Genomic DNA, 18,472 nt, shown 5'->3' on the forward strand with positions numbered 1-18,472 from the left:
ATTTTTTTTTACAATAGGTATCGTAACAGCCACCATGAGTGCAAGTTTGAGCAATATCATTGGGTCCTCAAGAATTTTGGCTGCATTGGTGAAAGACAATATTTATGGTAAGTTTCTGATTGTGGTTTTTATGCCTTTTAAGTGCCAAAGACCTTGTTTAGTTTTTCTGTCAGTGGGTAACTAATGTTGTATTAAGGGAAGCTTTCTTTATTCTTTGTTTTCACTTTATTGGAAAAAGTTTTTATTGTTGATAGAATTAAGGTTATGATTGATTCTGTATAGAAGAGAAGTAAATTTTTACATAGCCATTGCCTCCATTGCCTTTTATATAATTTTTTCTTTATTAATGATGATTGTAAAGGCAACTGCTTATGTTGAGAAATATAAAGAATATTTCATTGGAGCACCATGTCTCTTTGCTTATCTCATGTATTTACTGTCAAAGTCTATGTTGTATGTAGTTTATTCCCCATAAGGGCTAATGCTGTCAGTGTTGTGAATGGTCTCTGCAGTGTCTCTTCGGCCTGTAGCTGCAACCCATTTCATTTCTTTTACTGTACCTTTGTTCATATTCTCTTTCTTACATCCTGGTTTCCACCCTCTCCTAACAATTGATTAATGGTGCAACTGCAAGGTTTTTCTCCTTTTAAGCCTTTAAAATCTTTTCACTCTAATTTCCCTTTCAGTGCTGAATGACCTCATAAGTCCCAGTGCTTGGCCTTCAGCCTAAATTTTATGTTCCATTCCATAGTTTATTTCTTTATTGCCACATTATTTGTCAGTTGTTTAAGTCTTATGGTTCTTACATATTTGTCCTCCAGGTCGGCTAACCTTCTACATTGGAAAGATATCGATAGGAACTAATCCAGTTGGAGCTGTACTTGTGTCTGCTGTATTGGTGGAATTAGTACTGCTAATTGGTGGGCTGAACGAGATTGCCCAGTTCACATCGATATTTTTCCTCTTATCTTACTTGGCTACAAACATGGCTTGCCTGGGCTTAGAATGGGCCAGTGCGCCTAACTTTAGGTAAGTATTGTTTAGTATTTCTTTTTGACTACCATGAAGTTCAGAAAATTTTAAAAGGATATAGTTTGTGTTAACTCGAGTGACTAACTGTTGGTGCCCATGCCCTTTAATGATATGTTATTTAATTTAAAGTCATGATCGTAAGCTTATGGTTGGTGGTTTCATGGAGGTTCTTTTTTAGCTGCTTAGATTGAATTTCCATATTTACGTAATGTAATGTAAGAACAAGGTTATCATTACAAGTTCATGAAATTCAAGTCAGTTTATCTCCCAGTAATGATAATCATAAAAATGGCTCAGAAGTGTGGAACTTTGAAGATACAGTATTACTGTATCTGTGTCGTTACCATATTATTATATTTTATATTGAAAAAAATTGTAATATGCAGACAGTCCTGTGGAGCAAGCAAAGGTGATCAATTTTAACTTTACAAACCCACAGAGTAGAATGCCAGTGCATGAAGAGAGAATATCAGCCTTGGGAAAAACAGCACATACTTTTTTGTAAATAATTGTAGAAATTAGCAAATAAAAGCAAAATCAGTTGAGTAAATCAAAACTTTTATCATCTTTGAAGTTATGCTGATTTTATCTTGACAGTTAGACCTCCAAGGGATTTTTCATTTTATTCTCTTATGTTTCATAATTTGCTGCTGTAAAAAGACCATATATTTTGGAACTGTGTAAGCATTTGTTGTCCTCTGTAGACAGTGGAAGAATAAGCAGAAAATAAAAGGAGTGGGAATTAAGTATGCTAAAAGTGTCAGATGATGGATGAACAAAATAAATTGAATGTGATTTAAAACATGTACAGGCAGTCCCCGGGTTATAGCTGGTACGGCTTGCGACGTTCCAAGGTTAAGGCGCTTTTCAATTATATGCATCAGAAATTATTTCCAAGGTTACGGTGCCTACAACACTGATCTGGCAGAAGAAATATAACACCAAAAATGCAAAATAATCAATATTTGAAGGCTTTTTTTGATGAAAAATGCAATAAGAATGCAGTTTACATAGTTTTGAATGCACCCAAAGCATTAAAAGTAAGATTTTCTTAGGATTTGTGATGATTTTCCAGCTCACGACGTGTCTCAAGAACGGAACCCCCGTCGTAACCCGGGGACTGCCTGTATTCAATAAATCTTATATCATAAATGTACTAACCAAATATATAAACTTGAAGAGATAGCCATAGTTTAGAGTTTATAGCATTAACTGAAACCTGTCTGCCTTGCTGACTAAGATGTGTAACAAGTCACCAGTAGTAATTGAGAATATTCATTCAGCTTCTGGGGTAAAGGATTCATACTGTATAGAGGGGAAAGAAAAGAATTACAAATTGGATGCCACAAGTTCAATATATTTGTGAAATCCTTTGATTTCTCAATGTATTGGAGATTGTTGTTTATAACACTCTCTTCTCTCAGGCCAACTTTTCGGTACTTCACATGGTGGACGGCGATTCTTGGGATTATTGGTAATGGTGCCATGATGTTTGTGATCAGCGCAGCGACTGCAGGGATATGTATTATAATATTGTTAATACTGATAATCATACTTCATCTGCAGTCTCCGTCAGAACAGAACCAGTGGGGTTCCATTTCTCAAGCACTAATATTCCATCAGGTTTGTATTAAGTGGTGTCATGAATATACATCATTGTAATGAGAATATGCTTTTAGCAATGGCTGCATTATCTTGTTATTAAATAATATGCCATAGAAGTGTTTGTCTTTGGTACAAAAGAATTCTGTAGTGAGCAGAAACACATCTTAAAGCTTAATACACTTGGTTACAGATGCACAGGTTGATGTTTTCGTAACTGTTTTTGCCTGTTTGTACACAGAATACACTGTATCTTGAGCAGATGAATGGTAATGTGTAAATCATTTACTGGGTGTCCCTTACTAGATCAATTATTTTTAGTTTTATAAATTTTTTTTGTACTTGACAGTGTTCAATTCATCTCAGCTGTTGTAACAGTTGTCAGTATTTTAAGTAATTATGTTTATTTATTTGAAAATTTCATAATGTGTATGAAAGAAAAGAAATGAAAGTATTTGAGCGTTATGCTAATCGTACATTCTAGTTTTATTAGAGGATTATAAATTACATCATTACAGTGGAGCCTCGGTTTTCATATGTAATCTGTTCCTGAACATCCCACGAAGTCCGAAACATACCAAATCGAAAACATTAATTCCCATAAGGAGTAATTTAAATCCAATTAATGTGTTCCAGACACCCAAAAATATATATAAACAAAAAATTTTTATAGAGAGTGAACACAGTTCTACATACAGAAAACAGTGTGAAATGAAATAAATGACTAATGAAATGGAGGATAAACATGTAACATCTCACCTCACTTACCTTTATGGAAGCATCTTGTTAACGTATGGAAGACGGAGAGGGAGGAGGAAAGGTTAAGGTTTGGAAGGGGGAATCCTCCTCCAGAAGGACTTCAGGTATCAAGGACCTATCTGGGGCTACTTCTCTTCTACTGGCACTACAGTAATACCCCAATCTTAATGTGATTCAAGTTGTGCAAATTCACAATAATGCAAACTTTTCATCAGTTATTTCTGTTTTTCTAGGTCCGTAAATATTTACTGCTTTTGGATTCTCGAAAAGACCACGTGAAATTCTGGCGGCCGCAGATGTTACTCATGGTTGCAAATCCCCAGTCAGCTTGTCCACTTATAGATTTCACCAATGACCTGAAGAAATCTGGTTTATACGTTTTGGGTCACGTAAAGGTACGCATGTATGATTTTTATTTTTAGGAACAGTAATGCTGGTAATCAATAATCAAATATTCTAAACTGATCCTTTTTTTAAACAGTTTAATGTTGTTCTTTATTAGCACTACAACATGGATTCTGGTCATATGGTAGCCCCTCAGCCTGACAGATACTTGGAGGGTCTGGCTTTCTGATAAACAACAAAGTCCACTTCTATAAATAAATAACAGACTATATTGTAGCCTACACTGAATTTTTCTGGATATCTTACAGCTAACAATAATGTCACATAGTTCCTAGCCTAAACTAACCTGTAATTTACACTTAAAATTCAGTTTTAAGACATTTATCTGAAAATATATTATATCTAAGATAGTAGTCTAGCCAAAAAATAATTGTAATAGCTGCTGATGAGTACAGGTACCATGTTCAAGGGGCATGATAGAGAATTGTATTAATTCGCAGTCATTATGGAAAGTCACCCGTCAGTCTTGAAGAGTTTTACGTGGATACCAGAAGATTATGCATATCTGCAGAGAAATTGGACATTTTTTACTTGCATCCTTTCTGGTTGAGCTCATTTTAAAATGTACTACTACATGTATCTTAATTATTTAAGATTAAAACATATTCCTCTGGGATGTGGTTAATTAGTATTCCAAATTATTTGGTGACAAATATGTAAATTTGTTAATTAAAAAGTTCATTATTAAGAAATCAATAAATGTTTCAAAATGCTGTTTGCAGGTTTGTAATATGTCACTGTGGTTAGTGACAATACTTCAGTGTTGCTGGGAAATTTGTTTTCTGAAAAATTTGGTGTAAAAATTTCCTCTTTGTAACTTTTAGGTGAACAAGTCAGTCAGTGGCAGAACTAGGTCATTATGGGCCCTGGTGCAAATGATTTGAGTGGGCTTCTATCATGAAAGGCAAAATGAATTGCTATTCAATGATGATACTATAGTATACATAAGAATAAAAACTACTAATACTATTACTAATACTGCTACTACTACTATGATCATCATTATCATTATCATTTATTTTTTCATTATTTCTATTACCTAAACATATTTACAAATATATCAACAGATCAATCTAGCAAGACATTATGGTGGGGCCAGATGGGCCCCCAATCACAGTAGGCCCTGGTGCATTGCACCTCCTGTACCCCTAGTAGTTCCGCCACTGAAGTCAGTCATTCAGTTAGTAATGAAGGTTATGTCCAGTAGTGTGCCTAAGTTTAGACCCCATAGGGAGTAGTGCTGTCAGTCCACCTCACAAGGTGCGTTGGAAGCATTACTTAAGGTACTTTGTTCTGTCTCTGTGGCCCCTAGTAACCCTTTTCATTTCTTTTACTCCTCCATTCATATTCTGGCTCTTCCATCTTACTCTCCAGCCTCTCCAAACAGTTGTTTCACAGTGCAGCTGCAAAGTTTACCTCCTGTTACACCTTTCATAAAACCTTTGTACTCTTAATTTCCCTTTCAACTCTGAATGATCTTATAGGTCCTAGCCTTTTGGCCTTTCCATTCCATTCTATTCCTATAGATAGTGATATTGTTCCTTTTAGTTACTAAACTGATGGAAGTTTTGTTCCTTGGTGTAGGTGGGCAATTATGAAGAAAACACCAGAGATTTTGCATCAGAGGAAAATCCGAAGTGGATGGCGCTTGTTGACCACTTAAAGGTAAGAAAATATCTTTTTATCAAAGAAATGGTTACTGGTTACGATTAATTATTCTGAGGTTATAGATTCTGTTTTTAAACACTTTAATATCGTGGTCTTTCATTTGCAAACAAGGTATATAACGTCAAGTTTCCCAAATAGTGATTGATCAACTAAAAACGGTTTAATTATTTTTAATGTCCCTGTGGTATCAGACTCTCTCTCTCATCAGTACCTTCATGTTTCAGTTTACTTGGTTTACAATGACTGTAAAATATTTTGCAAATGGAATGTTGGTTTTGGGACATTAAACCCATCTTTCTTATAGTGGAACAGTCCTGATAAAGGTTACTGTCAAACTCAAAATAGAGCGTCTATCTCAGTAAGTGAAACTATGAGGATGAAATACAGTAGAGAGATTTTTTTATCTATATGAGCTTTATGTATGTTTTATTTTCATTTTGTAGTAGAAAATTCTTACTGCCCATTAAGTGCAGAATTGGAAATTGTTTTATCTGTCTTTTTAGGAGAGAGCTGATTATTAAGAAACCCAGTACATTTCTATTGGCTGGATAGTATTAAGGATTTTGTACTTTGGGTATCTGTGAGGATAGTGGGCAAGCATATATTTAATTCATAGTGTGTATTTGTGAAACTATATCACTGCTAATTAGATTTTTTAAAACTTTCGTAGTATAATTGGAAATAGTTGCAGAGTTTGATTGATTAAGATTTATATAAATTGCAGTGGTACTTTTAGTTATTCCATAATTTCTTGCTTAGTTATACCTAATAAGAACATTGTTTCTCTGTATTATTGTCAGTCTGAATGCTAAATAGATAAAATGAAATATGTACCTAGTAGTAGATTCCTAGTTTTTTACTGTATTTTCAGAATGTATACTTTAGATTTTTCTCCTGTAGAATGAGTGTCTTTTTACACATTGCCAAAATGAGCTACATGAATTTTGTATAACTTTCTCAGGTAAAAGCATTCGTTGAGATTACAGTTGGTCGCAGTGTAAGAGAAGGCTTGCACCATTTAGCACGGATTTCTGGCCTTGGTGCAATGAAGCCAAATACGATTCTCTTTGGTTTCCCTGACAGTACCCCATCACAAAATTTCTTCACCAGGTAGTGTGCATTTGGTTCTTGGTCAGCTATTTTATTACATAGTTAGAGAGGGTTTTATTGCAAAAATTTTTTAATTTATTTTATTTGTTGAAAAATTATACCCTAGGTATTTATGATAGCTAAAGTGGCCACAATGATTAGTCAGCATTAGTGTTAGCTATTGCATATAGGATATCATGCCCCAAGTATCAAATAGAATTATCCTTTTGTGCTTGTGTCCGGGCTACACTACTGTCCCATTTTCAGATCAAGGGGAGATTCTACTTAAAGCAATGGTAACTTTTCAAATTAAAGGGGCAAGCTCATTGACAACTGGCCTGAACATGTTGTTCCTTAATGGCTGCAAATGATCCAAGGCTTGTCAAATGTTACAAGTGAACGGTATGTAGGGACACGCCTTACTAGTAGTTTGGCAACTTAAACCAAGTAACTAAAGTTAAATTTTTTCTTTAGGCCTTCAGTGAATTCTTGTATCACAAGTAGGCACTGAGGACTTGGGCATTGTATCATAGGCAGGTTGTTTGGTCACTGTAATTGTATAAGGTACAGTAATAACAGTACAGACAAGGCAGATTGAATTTTTATGTTCAAAAACTGTTACTCCTTCAGAAAATGTTCTTGCAGCCTCTGAAAATGTTCAGATTTTTTCTGATATGACGACAAGATTCAAATAGAAGGTTAATTATAGACAAGTTCAGTCACAACCCTACTGATGAACGTTCATGTTCTGAACATTAAGAGATACGAAAAGAGAGGGTCACAAGTTAAAACTGGTGTGCTCCCCCTTGCCACCCGTAAGTTCAAATTTTGCCCTCTGTGCCTAATCTGCTAGTGAGAATTTTTGCATGGAACAGAAAACAAGGAAGAAGAACAACCTGTTTCTTTAACCCCTTCCCTGATTATCCCAAGTATTCTCGAGATTAACAACCAAGTATTCCTCATACAATCATGAGAATACTTGTTCATACTCATAAAATATTCCTACTTATTATTTCTGTCTTCCTGATTTAATTTGTTCTTTGATGAATTCCTATTTTTTGTATTTCCTCTCCCCATAGGAAAAGTTTGGTATGTATTTTTGTCAATAGATTGCAGTGTGCGCTGTTTACTTTGTAAACTTCCAATATCAGATGCTGCCCCTATGAAATTCTCTCCAAGTTCATAACTCAAAGCATTGGAAAAATACTAAATTTTAAATGTTTCATCTAACATCCAAGTAATTCTTTATAATACTGTGTGATTCAAAAGTACTGTGAAAGTAGTATATCTATGACTTGTGAGCTAACTTGGCAATGTAAACATCAACAAAACTTATGCACTACATTTTAAAAACCAACTTATGAACAATTGTTCATAAGTTGGTTTTTAAAATGTAGTGCATGAGATACAAACAGCTATCTGGAACATAACTCGTCCATAAGTCAGGTCGTGACTGTGCATTTTATGGGTTACTTGTTGAGTCTTAGAAATGACACTATCAGAAGAAAATTTAAGAATGCAAGTTAGTATACCAGAAAATACTTTAAATTTTCCTTATTGCTGGCAGAAGGCTGTCTTAATTTTAACTAACCTTTTGCCCTTTCTGTATCACAGGAAAATGGACAGTATATGCTCTGCTATTATGTTTGCTTATTGTTTTTTATTTTTATTTTCTTTTACATGTTTACTTTTACATCTTAATTATGTTCCAGAGAATCTTCACCTTTCAACATAACCAGCTACCAGGCAACCTCTCCAAGTTCCTCCTCTCCAGCACTAATACTCAGTAGGCCAGCTCATGAATCCATTTCCTCCGAAGAGTTTGTGTCCATGGTCAGAGATGTTCTTCTGCTTGGGAAAAACATTTGTGTTTGCCGTCACTTCCACTTGATGGATAAAGTAACTATGCTCAAGTAAGTATTTTTTTATTATCTTTCGTGACCCCTTATGCTTTTATGTTCATTGTTTTTGTGCTTTTTGTACTTTTTTATTCAAGTGCAACTGCTAAATAAGCCATCATGGGGCCAAAGAAAGTTCTATAAAAAAAGCGAGAAACGCCATAGAATTTAAGTAAGAACTCATAGCAAAGTGTTGGAGGAAGTTGCATGCCAATTTCAGTGAGAAAATGCCTACAACAAGTGCTGCTGTTAGTGAATTTAAGGCCAGCAGAAGCTGGTTTGGAAATTCAGAAAACAAATGGGCCTACTTCCGGGATTAAGGACGTTTGCAAAATGGAATGATGTAAAAAATTTTTGGAGAATTATCATCCCAACAAAGAAGTGACCAGTGTCTCCAACAAGTATTCATGGACTCCGGATTCGCGGACTCACACATTCACAGATTTTTTTTTGGAACATATACCCCCATTATTTGTGGAAAATTTGCCTATTTGCGGTATTTTTCTGAGAAATATCCATAAATGCCTGGTTTTTTATCAATTTCATCATAATATGCACTTTTTGTGATGAAACTATTAAAAAACCAGGTATAAACATTTTTAGTTGGGTTTTCTTGAGTTTTACCTAACAAAATAGGCAGTTTTAAACATTTTTATGGCAGTTCAACTATTCACAGGTTCTGGCTATTCGCAGGGGGCGATCTGGTACGCATCCCCCACGAATACGGTGGAACACTGTAATGACAATGCCATGTTTAACTTTAGACAAATTTTAAAGAAACGCCAGAAACAAATGCCTCTGGATAGTTTTGTTGTGTGACATGGGTCCAATAACTCAAGCTGCTGCTAATGCCAGTAAAAACAAAGAGGGGAAGTAACCTCAGAGAGTGCCAGTAAAAAACGAAGAGAAGTAACTCCAGATAGGTCCTTGATACCTGGAGTCCTTTTGGAGGGAGATTCCGATTCCAAACAATAACCTCTCCTCCTCCCTCTCCCCTCCTCTCCGTCTTCCATACACTAACTAGTGTTTTCCTTAAAGGTAAGAGTGATATTAAATGTTCATTTATTCATTTCCTTGGTAATCTATATTTATTTCTCATTGTTTTATGTTTGTAAAACTGTTTATTCCCTATAAATTTTTTATTTTTTATTTTTGGGGATCTGGAACGCATTAATTGTATTTACATTTTTCCTTATAGGAATTATTGTTTCGGTTTTTGTATGTTTCGGATTTCGTGGGAGGTTCCAGAATGGATTATGTACGAAAACCGAGGCTCCACTGTATTGCATATTACTCCATTCTGGTTTATCAGTGAAACAAAGTAATGTAAAAATATTTTTTTGCTTAACTTTCTTATTAGTTATAACTTTTTTGGTGAATCTTTAAAACTTGATCCAAAGGGTTTAAGATCTTATAAAGTAGAAGTTGTCCTTTAAGTTACAGGTTTTGGTTAGTAACAATCGATTTCTTTCAGGAAGGGAAAGCGTAAGTTCTTCATTGATGTTTGGCCAACAGATTTCTTTAATCCTGATGAATCTAACATATTTGGGACAACCTCTCTCTTCCTGATGCAGTTAGCAACCATTTTAAACATGGTAAGCATATTTAGCATAAGTTAATCAACTTGATCTTATCAATGCCCTATAAATGTACATTATTCTTTATTATTCAGTCATTTTTTTCCTTGTTTAAGATTGTGAAATTGCCTTATGTGATGCAGTGTAGGTATTACTTAAGGTTCTTTGCAGCATCCTTTTGGCCCCTAGCTGCAACCCATTTCATTCCTGTCTTGTACATATCTTAGTTTTCAACCTCCCATAATGATTGATTCATAGTACAACTGCGAAGTTTTCCCCGCTATTATACCTTTAGACCCTTTCACTCTCAATTTCCCTTTCAGCAGTGAATGACATCTCAGGTCCGAGTGCATGGCCTTTAACCTAAATTTTATATTTCATTTCATTCTAAAAACGAGTTCTCGTTTATAGATGATCATGTTTAGTTGCGGTTTTACATAGTTTTATCTGGTAAAATGGTTTTTTGAAGAATAAATACTCTAAAATCAACTTGAGATTGTACTGTACATAGTAGCTGGACATTACTTGGTGTGAGGTAGTCTTTAAATGTTTCCCCTTATAGCAGTGACTTACCCCGGTATAGTAGACTGTAAAACTTTTGCCCTTAACTTTTCATCCATTTCCTGTGGTCTCTACATGTGATTGTCTGACTTCAACTTTCTTCAGTTTTCACGTTTTTTTTTTTTTTTTTTTTTTTTTTTTTTTTTTTTTAATAAAAGTTTGTCTGGGTTAGTTCTGTGTTTTAGAAAGATAACCCAAGTGTCATTGTCCTTTTACTTTGTAAAATGAATGTAGTTAGCTTACAGTATTGGGCAGGCAGTCAGGCAAGTGCTGTTTTATTATGTACAGTTTTGGATACCTTAGTATCTTTATGACTTTATGGAAATTTCCTCCTGTAGGTATCTTCATGGCAAAAGAGGACAGCTTTACGTGTTTTCATATGTGTTTCATCTCGTGATGCTGACCCGGAGGCACAGAAGAAACAGGTGAAGAATATGTTGCTAGATTTAAGGATCAATGCTTCCATCATCAGTGTACCCTGGGATCGTGTAGCTATGCATCTGTCAGAGGCAAGTTTATTTATTTTTTTTTTATTATTACTTAACCCCTTCAGCACTGGGACGTACACGTGTACGTCTTTTACGGTACAGTAATAAAAGACCAGGACGTACGCGTGTACGTCTTTCATCCCTCCTCGAAAAGCAAAGCGTTTTCTTCAGCTTGGATGGTTTCCAGACACAGTATTGTGTACGAGAGTGGTGCTGAAGCTCCACCCACAATTTATTCTAACCAATGAGCGTCCGATGGACGTCGTGACGTCATTTTCATATGGGATATTAGGAGGGGTACTGGCCAACATATGCCAGTGCGCCTCAGGCTATTATCTGAGAAGGATGAATACGATTTTGTCCGTAAACCATGTAGATTTGAATTCTAAACCTTTTTCCCTTTTGATTGCAGTTATTTTATGTTTTTTTTTTTTCAGTATCATGTCAGATGATACTGTTTCAGAGTCAGGGTCTGAGTACCTGCCAAATCTATCAGATGATGATTATAGTGATAATTTCTTAGAGATTGACAGTGACAAAGAGTGTTTGGAAGACATTGAACCTCTTGTCGATGAAAGCTGGCAGTTCATAACTGATCCATCTTGTGACTTGCGCCCACACCCAGCCTCCCCGGATTCACAGAGGGTGGCAATAGGATTCCTGCTTACACACCAGATTTCACCTGCTTACGTGATGCATTTTTTTTTTCCTTTTTTGTGGTGATGTAATTGACAAATTGCGTGAATGGATGAATGCTCGGGCAGAGTAGTACTTTCATTCAACAGGAAAGCGCAAGGTGAAAGGACTTCTATGGAGGCCTGTTACTCGTGATGAGATGTGTTTTTTATAGCTTGCTGATGATAATGGGGGTGAATAAACTGCCATATATGTATATACGTATTGGTCACGAGATGCTGTTGCTTTTATTATCATTATTATTATTATTATTATTACTATTATGTATTACTGTTTTATTATTATTATTACCAGTGCCGTAAACATTCATTGATGTATACACTGTTTCTGTATGAAACCTAGGAATAACTGTTTCAGTAAGAAAACTAGTACTGCTATTACCACTACTACTATTTTACTACTACTTTACTACTTTTTCTGCTACTTTATTTCTATTACTTTACTACTATTTCTACTACTTTATGACAGTTCCTACTTCTGCAATTACTTTTTCCACTAAATATTCCTATTTTTTCCGATATTCTTACTATATTTTTTGTAATTTTTTGACCATGGGGTAAAAAATATTCATTGATATCCGTACACACAATGTTTTCACATAAGAATATATAGGAAAAATAAGAATAACATAAAATTTAGAGGGAGCAATTAATGATTGATACTCGCGGTCGACAGGGGGTCTCATGTGGTATGCAAGCATTTGCAGCAATTCAGCAGGCCAGTGGCGAAGGGGTTAATGATTTTAATTCTACAGGCTTTGTGTATTATGTGTGGTTGTTAGAGAGGGCGAGGCCAACATAGATTAATGATTTTATTTCTACAGGCTTTGTGTATTATGTGTGTTTGTTAGAGAGAGTGAGGCCAACATAGATTTGGGGCACCAATATGTATTGCTTACAAGGTTTGGGTATACTAGAAGTGGTGCTCTTACATATCATGCAAGATGCCATATTGTGTGTGTCTTTGGCTTTTTCTAATGATTGCTCTAATATCTTGATGAGAAACGTTTTACATGTATCATGGTAGGTTATTGGGCTGTATGTGGTTCTTTATTTAATAGAAACCAGATTCTGTAACTATTGTCATTTTCATGGATATTTTTCATCTGTATTGGAATTTACCAGTATAATGATGATTGACCTGCTATTTTCTTAATTGTTGGTATAATGAGTATTTTTGTTTTCAGAATAACTTTGAGACAGAATCAACGGAAGATAGGATGGACTTTGGTCTTTCTCATTTAAGTGAAAGTTACATAAGTGGAGTGAATAACATGATCATGGAGCAGAGTGTCGACACTGCAGTCACTTTCCTGAGTCTTCCGCAGCCTCCTGAGGACAGAAGTCAGTATCCTAAGTATCTCAAATTGATGACTGATATGACCAATAATCTAAGGCCAACTATCCTGGTTCATGGCGTGTCTGCTGTCACCACAACCAATCTGTAGCTGCATCTCGGGGATGATCAGGTCATTTGCAATTCTGCAGTGGTTGTAAGCTGAGTAAAACTTAAATTCCCTCCATAAATCGTTTTAGTGAGACATTCGTATTTTAACTTAAAAGCATTCCCCAATACAATTAAACCAGTGAAAAGAATAAGGAATACAGCCGTTTCTTTTTGCGCTATCAAGAAGTGTCATATCATTGCCAAATTCTATGAGTCTCTGAACACTTGATTGTCCAACATGTATTTCAGAAGTTGATTTATCTCGGAAGAAAGCAATACTTTAAAATTACCACAATTTATTTTACTTGATCATTGCATTTAAATGCCACCAGTATCATTAGTACAACTCGGTGTGAGACTTTTAAGTTCCTCAATATTTTTTTTAAGAAAATTGAACCCAAAATCTTTTGATGCTTCAACATTTTTTCTGTGTACTGTATATAGTGATGGCTTGACATGGTTATTTATGATTCATTGACTGATTTTAAATAGTTTTATCTTGTTTTATACATTATAATAATATCACTGTTCTTCCAATTTTAAATATCCAGAATTAGGTTGTTATCAGAGTGCTGGGGAAGGTGAAGCCCCTCTGACTTAATTTATTGTAGTGGTTTTGTTTGCCGGTTGTCTTGTCATGAGATATATATTTGCATTTTATAGTTGAAAGTGTTTTGAAAAAGTTTCATTCAAAAGTTTATTGTAAACACATATCCTTATTTAAACGTAAGTAAGTTTATAGGATATGAGGTCTAATTCAGTACATTAGTTATTTTAAAGATGAGGGTAATAGTTAACCCACAGTTTTAGTAGTAATGCTCTCTTAGTGTAATGATTATGTACTCTACATTAGGGAATAACTATAATTATTGAAGAGCTCTTTAAAACAATGTACAGTTTTGATGTATATGTGCATTCTCAATCATTTTTATTTTTTACATTTTCAACTATTAGGATGTTTTAATAGGCCTGGTTAAGCTACCTAATCTAATAATAGTGAGTAATAATTATAATTGTAATAAGCTCTTTACTGGTTTAGTTTTTCTCATGACACACATTTTAATTTAAATTTAGTTTTAAATTCTAGCATTCATTTCAAAAATTCTCACAGGTTTTTAGAATATTCTGTAATCATTGTAATGATTGGTGGATCGTGCAAAAACATTTAATCACTAAAACCCTCGTGGAAGGTTCTCACAGAAACATTTTCATCTCTTAAGTCCTTAGAAAGAAAATTTTCCTCTAACATTCCATCACCAGATCCTTGTAGAATGTTCTTAGCAGAACGTTCCTCAGTTTCATTCTCGTAATGCGTGAGAGGTTCCCACATGAACATTTCAAGAAACAATCAGGCATTACAGTTAGAGATTCCCATAGAAACTTCTCCACTGTGATCAATGTTAAATATCTTTACCTGGAATTATATGTGAAATTTTCAGAATATTTAAGTTAGTAGCCATTGTGAGAGTCATCCTCATGTAAATTCTGAGGGCGACGCCATGCATTAAAGTTCGTCTCTGATGATGTGTTTCTTACGGGTTTGTATAGAAGCTCTCCATTTTTATTAATCCATTTGATGATTTCATTTCTCCTCATTTGTAACCTCGAGAAGGTCATGAAGGTTTTCATTGCTGATATCATTTCGAGAGGTTCTCGCAAAAACATTCACAGGTTGAACCTGTAAGAAAGAGGGTCTCACCTAAATTCATCAATTAGTACAGGTTCAAGTCTGTCGCAGAGCTTTAATTCAAGTATATTTCTTAGTGATATTTCATAGAATTAAAGTAACCATAGATTTTATAGTTTTTCTGTGCTTGATGTTGAAAGGAATTATGTACATTGTGATGACTTATGGTGGAATTTTAGTTCATTAAGGAATATCATGAACCTTTAGAGTTGGAAAATTGTAATCGCCTAACCAATTTTGTCAAAAGCAACGTTTTCCGTTGACAACTTATACCAAGTGCCTGATGTTAAGCAAAAACATGAAACTCTCTGGAGTGGTAGTATACATTAATAGATAGAATGGGCATGGGAAGGTTGTCAAAGGTTAAAGCAGTAGTGCACATGAAGACAGTACCTGAATGTCCCCTATAAAGTGTGCATTGGAAGATAATTGGAATATGAATAGAGTACTTTTGGCAATAGATAAGCTATGACTGAATGTGTGGTTGCAGTTGCAGTACTGAATATTGAAACAATTGAGAAACACTACAAGTGCAGTGACAAAACTTTGCACTGATAAGAGAAGCATCATGCTTTTGCAGACAGGTGTACTAAGAATCATGAAAGTTCAAATAGCTAGCATGTAGGGCTATTCCATTGGAATTCATGGAAAATGTAGTTTTTAGCCATAGATTTTGTAAAACTTCAATGTTAGCCAGTAGCAGCATATTGTACGTTTAGTTATTAAAGTATTTTTGATATGAAGTGTCTAGGTGAAATACAGGGTAAATAGACAGTGTGATAAACTAAAATATTTTGGTAGTTTTGTCATTGAAATTTTACCGTTTAAGTACTGGTCCCATTAATGTGAGAAAATGCCAAGGATACATCAATCAGTTGATGAGTAATGCTTTGTACAGATAATGAGGACCACTTTATGATACTGTTTGCACTAGCATTTATACCAATTGTAATCTTTATCTTTGATTTGGTACCCTGGCTGAAGTGATTTTGATTTTGGTTTTTAACTGGTGTAATTAGCTTTGCATGAATTAGTTGCTTAGAGGATTAGAGATGTTTGAAATCCTGCATGTTTTAATGTATTGTATGCATAGCTGCGTATACATCATAGTTAATGCAATAGCAATTTATAACTTAACCATCCAGTGTGTATTGATTGCAAATTTTTCTCCAACTATAACATTGATTTTTCTGTGTAAGCATTTATGCTACAAAAACTGAATTTGAATAGGTTGTACTATACATTAATTAAAATATATTCAAGAGCCTTCTTTGAAGTAACAAAAGAAGGTCATTTATTTTTGCTTATCGTAAGTCTTCCGTTTGGTTTTGTTTCACCCTTTGTTGTGTGTTCTCAAAGCTGGATAGTACACTATTTTATTGCATGTCTTATTTATAACTTCTGTATTATCCATATCAATAGCCATGTATGTAACAATGTCATTTACATTGCATGACTGGTAAATCCTGGTAATTATATGTACTGAGGTAATTTATATATAGTTTATGTATAAAAGATACTGATTTTGCAAATGCTAGAGCTCTTTTAGATGTTTAGTTTTGCTAATACCAAAGGAATTGTACACTACGGTGTATGAAAGTCAGCACAACTTATCAAATAAATTTATCCATTACAGTCTCTGTATTATTTCAAATTTTCTTTTATCATTGTATTTAATGTTTAATTTAATTGTTCTTACAGCAATGAACACTGTGGTACAAAAAAGCAACTTCTCTGTTTGTCAGTCTATGTAGGCTGTCAAATTTTTGGACTCAAACTGCCACATGAGTGGAAGTTCACTAAAGACAGAGGTAGATAAACTCAATGTTTCATCAATGTTCACCATTTTTTGTTCAACATCTTCATTCTTTGTTGATTGTAGGACGAATTGTATTTTTGTACTTTTGTAGTGATAAGAAAAGTTTTCATTCATGTGACTTCTACATTTTACTTTCTCATAGTTACTGTTGGCAGTTTAGCTCCCAGTAACCAAAGGACCATGTTTTTGGGTCTTATAACAACCTTAGGGAGGGATTTGGTACTTTAAATTTTGCCTGTTAGTAGAGGATGAAAACCTGTCCCAGTTTGGAACATAAGAAGTCCTAGGAATATTTAACCTTTGAGATGAGACTAATGCTCATGAAACATGTTAAAAAGATGCATGATAGTCCCTCATTGAATACCTGTTTTTGTTAACCACAAGACTTAGTCTTGTAAAGGGAACAGTGACTAGATAGTGTGACGAAAAGATCTGCTGCATTTAGTACATTTGTTTCAGGAAGACATGGTTAAACAGTGTTTAGAATTTTTCATCTTTCCGGTCTTGTTACTAGCCATTCCAAAGAGCCTTGGTTGTATGAGACAAATTGTTTATTTCAGTTTAAATGAGTTTTTGTTTTGTCATTTGTCCACTTACTGATATAGTATTCTGCAGATACTTGGAAGTCATGGTCCTGTCACTATTGTCACAAGAATATATTTCATTTAGAATTGTGGTGATTTTTAGACCAGAACCCATTTCTGTAAGGGGACCTATTTGTCCCAAAAGGAAAATATAAAAAAAACTCTATTTCATTTTGAAGTCCTATTAACAAAAATATAAAGTACAATGGTAATAATTAGGTGCTAAAATAAATAATGAAAGAGGTTTATGCTGAACAGATTAAGTTATAAAATATACAAGAAAGGAAATCACAGTAATTCATTCTCTGGCATGAAGAAAATAAAGATTAATCTGAAATATACATTACAATGTTCACAGTCCATTCACATCATAAAAGCCTTGGGGGTTGGTGTACAAGTGTTGAGTGTATAAGATTCCTTGGACTATTTACATGGTTTCCTTATGCCTGTTGGTTGGTAAATTGGTCTACTGTGAGTAATAGATTAACTTATTGATCTCTAACATTGGCTTCCAGTGTTCATGATTTGATCCAGTATAAATTTTAGCCTGCTGTTATATCCAGCTTGAATATTGGCCTTTAGTCATTTCTGGTCCAGTAACTGGCCCTCATAATTATTTCCAGTTTGACCACCGGTCTCGAACTCCCTTCAACTCCTTCCAGTTTGAGTATTGACTTATATAATGCAAGTTGCTCAAGTGCAGATCTCTACAAGAACTCCTTCCAGTTTAAACACTGGTTTATACAATTGCCTTCATTCCCATTCATTCCCAGCATTAGTCTCACTTCTTTCCATTTTGAATGTAAGTCCTATAGCAGTTTGGTTTTCTGTTTTTAATCTTTATTTTCTATCCTCTTTTTTCCTTTTTCTTCATTTTGTTGAGTCCTGCTTTCATTCTCTTATTTCTAAATTGAGTATTGGTCTGTATAATGCCTTTGTTTTGCTACTAGTCTCAGCTGTTTCTCTCTACAGTTCTTTTGTATGGTCGCAGGTATTGACTGTTACACTCTACAGTTCCCTTCGTTTGGCTACTGGTCTCAACTGTTATTTCTCTACAGTTCCTTCACTCGGCTACTGGTCTCAACTGTTTCTCTCTCTACAGTTCCTTCATTTGGCTACTGGTCTCAACTGTTACTCTACCTGCAGTTCATTTTTTTGGTT

At 34.7% G+C, this 18,472-nt stretch overlaps 1 protein-coding gene across 1 annotated transcript in view; it reads left to right on the forward strand.

Annotated features, from left to right (window-relative positions):
• The window catches only part of LOC135226504 (solute carrier family 12 member 9-like), a gene marked incomplete at its 5' end in the record, with an annotated part of 32,218 nt that extends 15,675 nt beyond the window's left edge, over positions 1–16,543 (forward strand). Inside the window, 10 exon segments of the mRNA XM_064266123.1 lie at positions 18–107; positions 822–1,029; positions 2,457–2,655; positions 3,627–3,788; positions 5,383–5,463; positions 6,428–6,576; positions 8,268–8,468; positions 9,928–10,048; positions 10,930–11,100; positions 12,962–16,543. Of these exon segments, the coding sequence (XP_064122193.1) occupies positions 18–107; positions 822–1,029; positions 2,457–2,655; positions 3,627–3,788; positions 5,383–5,463; positions 6,428–6,576; positions 8,268–8,468; positions 9,928–10,048; positions 10,930–11,100; positions 12,962–13,222 (1,643 nt within the window).
• Positions 16,544–18,472: the final 1,929 nt, after the last annotated feature.

The sequence above is a fragment of the Macrobrachium nipponense genome, chromosome 14 (genome assembly GCF_015104395.2).
Source record: "Macrobrachium nipponense isolate FS-2020 chromosome 14, ASM1510439v2, whole genome shotgun sequence".
In the NCBI taxonomy this organism is placed as follows: Eukaryota; Metazoa; Arthropoda; class Malacostraca; order Decapoda; family Palaemonidae; genus Macrobrachium; species Macrobrachium nipponense.